Genomic DNA, 4,267 nt, shown 5'->3' with positions numbered 1-4,267 from the left:
CCAAATGACTCATGAATCGGCTGATTTGAGCAACTAACTTATGCCAAGCCAAGGAAGAAAGATGGATGGCTTGTTGGAATGAATCAAAGGGGTCCGGACTATGACCTCTATTTTGTCACCTTTGTCCACCTTAATTATCTATCACCTTTCATTTATAACTCCACAAAACTCCAACCCACAAGTGAGTCATACCCTCCCGTTTAACACGATTCCGAAATTTCAACATCTCCTAACTCTGTTTCTTGCACCTACGCAACATATACTCATTATCATATACATAATAGATTTCTTTCCCACAAGTCCTTATTCTTATACCACTTCCGTATAAGCAAAAACACCCACTTTTAGCTTCCAAGAAATAAAAATTAAAAAAAAAATAATAATAAAATACACACCGCACAAACAAATAACAAAGGTAAAATACCAACATATTGAGGGATCTAAAATGAGCGACTATATTTACTTTCTTTTTTGTGATCGACACTTTCCCATATGATATGTGCATAACAAGGGAAATGGAAACATCCATATCCATATCCATATCCATATCCATATCAAACAATAAATGAATATTCTTTCTTCTAACAATTATTACTTACTTAAATGGATAAATGGATGGATCATCCGAGCCTGATGGCATTACTTGCCTCCACAAGCAACAATCTTGCAGGAAGCAACAGTATGACAAGCAAGTTCATATGTTGAGAAGCAATCAAACTCGTAAACCTTTTCAAAGCCTCGCTTCCCAGGAGGTTAGACTTGGCGGCCTGATTTTGACCATGACCATCTGGCACCATATCAATACCGCCACGTGGCACCACCAGGGGCCACCAAGCACGCCGCCTGTGCTCTCTCCTTACTTTTCTGACACGTTTAAGCTCTTGACGAATGACACTCTGAACCGACACCAAATACGAGACCATGTCATGGTCTCTCTGAATCGCCCCTTCAGACCCGTAAGCAGCTCTGTCACTCAAAATCTCTAACGGGTGGGGCGTATTCAAGAACACAGTCCGGGCAGCCCTCATTTGCTTCTCTGCCTCTAAAAAATTCACATCATCAGATCTCAAAATGTACAGACCGCTGCCCGAAGGTAGAAGATCATGACTCGGTGAAAGTTTCGCATCTGGCTGGAGAATCAAAAACTCCCCCATCGGTGCATACAATAAATTCTGCCAAAAAAAAAAATCACATCATGCCTTTGTTAACAACCACAAAAAGCGGAGAGGAAAGCCAAAGAGATTTGCTTTTTGCCTTTTTCAGTTTTTCTACCTGGTTATTGAGGCAGGGGTGATTCCGGAAATTCCCGTTGACCGCTTTGAGAAGCTCGGCTACGCGAGTCGGATATTTGCAAGAGAAAGCGCGGGGTACAATATCGCGATGCAGAGTGATTGCTTGGAGATGACTTTTTGGTAATCCAAGTTTATGAAGAAGACGATCTCCTCCACACATAACTGAAGGTGCTCCAAATGTTATAACAGGAAGTAATGAAGAACGTGGGACTTGGTTTCTTATCAACAACATCAGATTCACGAGTAAAGATAAGCTTCCTCCAAGTGAATGCCCTGTGAAACGAAACTTTGCATTATCACCATGTCGTTGAAGGTGATCATGGACTTCAGGGAGCATTTGCTCATAAATCCCCTTTGCAGCCTCGTAAATACCCCTATGCACAATTACATCCAAGGATTCGAATTCAATAGGTTCAAAAAGCAGATTAGCTTGCCATGATGCAAGTGATTCGGAGCCCTGGATCACAAAGTATCTCGTGTTGCTACCTTCATCATCATCATCACATATGAACCAATCACAAGGCGATGAATGCATAGAGCTCAGATCATCTGCAACAGCCTGTTTCACTTCTTCTTTAGCAGCAACTACAGCAGTTACTGAGTCTGTGGTTGCCATTAATGAAGCAACCTCTGCTTTCGTCATGCCAACATTGTCTGATTTATTGTTGGTGAAAGGAATAAAGCTTCTTGTTTGAGAATGGAGGTAGGAAGCAGCAGAGGCAGCGATATGATAAGCTGTTGAAGCATTTATCAGATTTCCACCTCGATTCTCTTCTTTGTTTTCAACCTTGTTTTGTGTGTCTGTGGTTTGTTCTACTTCGTCGTCTTCTTCAACTCCATCAGCTTTTGAGGTCTGATCTTCTTTCTTTTTGGCGTCATCTTCTCCTTCCTGAATCACCTCGTCTAAAGCCTTCTCTTTCTCGGCTTTTGCAGCCAACTGGACTTTCTTTTCTAAGGATGAAGTAACAAAACGGAGTCTATAATGTTTTAGGAGATTCCCAGGCTGAAAAAAAAAAAGATACGGATCAACCATCGAAACTATAACAAATAACCTACATTGCTATAATTACTTATGAAAAAGGCCTGGATCTGAAAATCCTCTACAGTTTCTAAAGAATCGCCACAAAATTCCAACAAACAGACGATCGACGTGTATTTCTATAATAATGAAACAAAATGAAATATTGAAGATAGACACGAAATGGGTACCTTGATTTGAGGTATGGAGTAAGCTAAACTCCCCAAATAGGACATTTGAGAATACAACCGTGCTTCGGCAAGAGAAACCCTTCTAAGAAGTTTTGAAAACGAAGCCTTATCGAATTCGATTTGGGTGTCATCGTAATCATCAACGCTACATGCATCACACTCTTCTGCATCATCTAAAGGAACATCGTCTTGATGATCCAAAGGATTTCTACCTTCTCGATCTTCCTCTTCAATCACACCATCTTTCCTTTCATTCCAAATAGACCTCACATGGAGAATCTTCAACACCCAATTGTCGTTTTCCTTGTTACTCTCGCTTTCTTCCTTCGTTTCTTCGTTTCTATCAACAGAAACGGCGTCGTCGACGGCTAACGCATCGAACCGGTTTCGGTTACCGACAAACAAAGAAGGGAGAGGGAATTTCAAAGAAAAACCCCACGGCCCTGTTGTCCGAGGAGCAGAGGAACCTGACACTGAAGGTTTCTCCGATGAAATCGCACTTGCCGTCGTCCGGCTGACGGCGGAGGTAGTAATTTGAGTTGTGTTTTTACGAATCTCACCGGCTGCGGTGATCGGAGTCGTGATCCCAATAAACCCTGTCTTTAAATAGATACCATCCATCGTTGATGTTTGGTTTATACTTTATACAAATCCTCTGGTTTCTTGGAGGAAAAAATTCAAACAAATGAGTTTATTATATACAAATCAAAGATGATTTTAATGGTAATATGGGTTGAATTTCTTCAATTGATAACGTCCCAGGCACAATTCCTTGAGGTTTGAGTCCGATTTCAAAGAGGGAAAAGGAAAATGGAAGAGATGTAAATGGAGAGAGAGAGAGAGAGAGAGAGAGAGAGAGAGGGAGATCTGTTGCACGTTGTTGAGACTTGAGACGAAGCACGGAACCATAAAACATAAATAGGTCACCGAACGTCCCTCTGGCCCCTGGCTCCCTCTCTCTTTCCTCAAAGATTTTTGTTTAAAATTTTTAAATATCAGTATTTTTCCTTTTTGGTTTGATAGACCTGTTTATCGAACAACGTTACACGTCTTTATCAATATAAATAAAATGAATCAACGGTTTATATACTTTTTAAATCGCCGGAAATTATCAATTTGCATTTAGTTTCTATAATTTTAATTTTCTAAAATTATACTGTTTGTGTCACATTTTAGTTTACCTAAAATACATCATCATAGTTGTAAATTTCTGGATTTATACTTTTCTTATATCCATTTTTTAAATAGATAAATTTGCAGTAAAGTTTCTGAAGTTTGGTTCTATTGACTTATAACTTTTTTTTTTTTTTTACTTGAAAAAAAACCTTGTTTCCGGCTAATGCCGGTTGCATTTTCTGAAAATTTAGAGGATTTTTTTTGAAAATAAACAATTAGAGATGCCTTTCTTTAATAGGGTTAAATTTAAGGACTTTTTTTGAAAAAAAAAATTAAAATTTTGAAGGATTTTTTGAAAATAAACAATTAGAGATGCATTTTTTTGTTAATAGAATTAAATTTAAGGACTTTTTTGAAAAAAAAAATTATATATATAAGCTTAGATTATTGTGTTCTAACTAACTATTGTGTAGATATATGAATGATTGTGAGCCAATCATTTTAGTTATTTTAAGAAAAATATTAATATATACTACTAATTAAAAATAATTAAAAAAATATCATCTAATTTAATTATAAGGGTATTTTAGTCAATTAACATAAATTTAAAAAAGAAAAATTCCATTTTTTTAGAGTTAATTAATTCTCTT

The 4,267-nt window shown here is 37.6% G+C and overlaps 1 protein-coding gene across 1 annotated transcript; it reads right to left on the bottom strand.

Moving 5' to 3' along the window:
- Positions 1-431: 431 nt before the first annotated feature.
- LOC145065689 (phospholipase A1 PLIP2, chloroplastic-like) lies at positions 432-3,403 on the bottom strand. Its single transcript, XM_079012738.1, has 3 exons — positions 2,502-3,403; positions 1,273-2,295; positions 432-1,172 (listed from the first exon to the last, which is right to left on the bottom strand). Exons 1-3 carry the CDS (start codon positions 3,120-3,122, stop codon positions 621-623), a joined length of 2,196 nt encoding a protein of 731 aa, XP_078868864.1. The 5' UTR covers positions 3,123-3,403; the 3' UTR covers positions 432-620.
- Positions 3,404-4,267: the final 864 nt, after the last annotated feature.

This window comes from Lactuca serriola, chromosome 8, assembly GCF_051521515.1.
Source record: "Lactuca serriola cultivar US96UC23 chromosome 8, Lser_US96UC23_V15, whole genome shotgun sequence".
NCBI lineage: Eukaryota > Viridiplantae > Streptophyta > Magnoliopsida > Asterales > Asteraceae > Lactuca > Lactuca serriola.
Note: the sequence above shows the minus strand (reverse complement) of the source record. Positions and strands in the feature narration are given on the sequence as shown.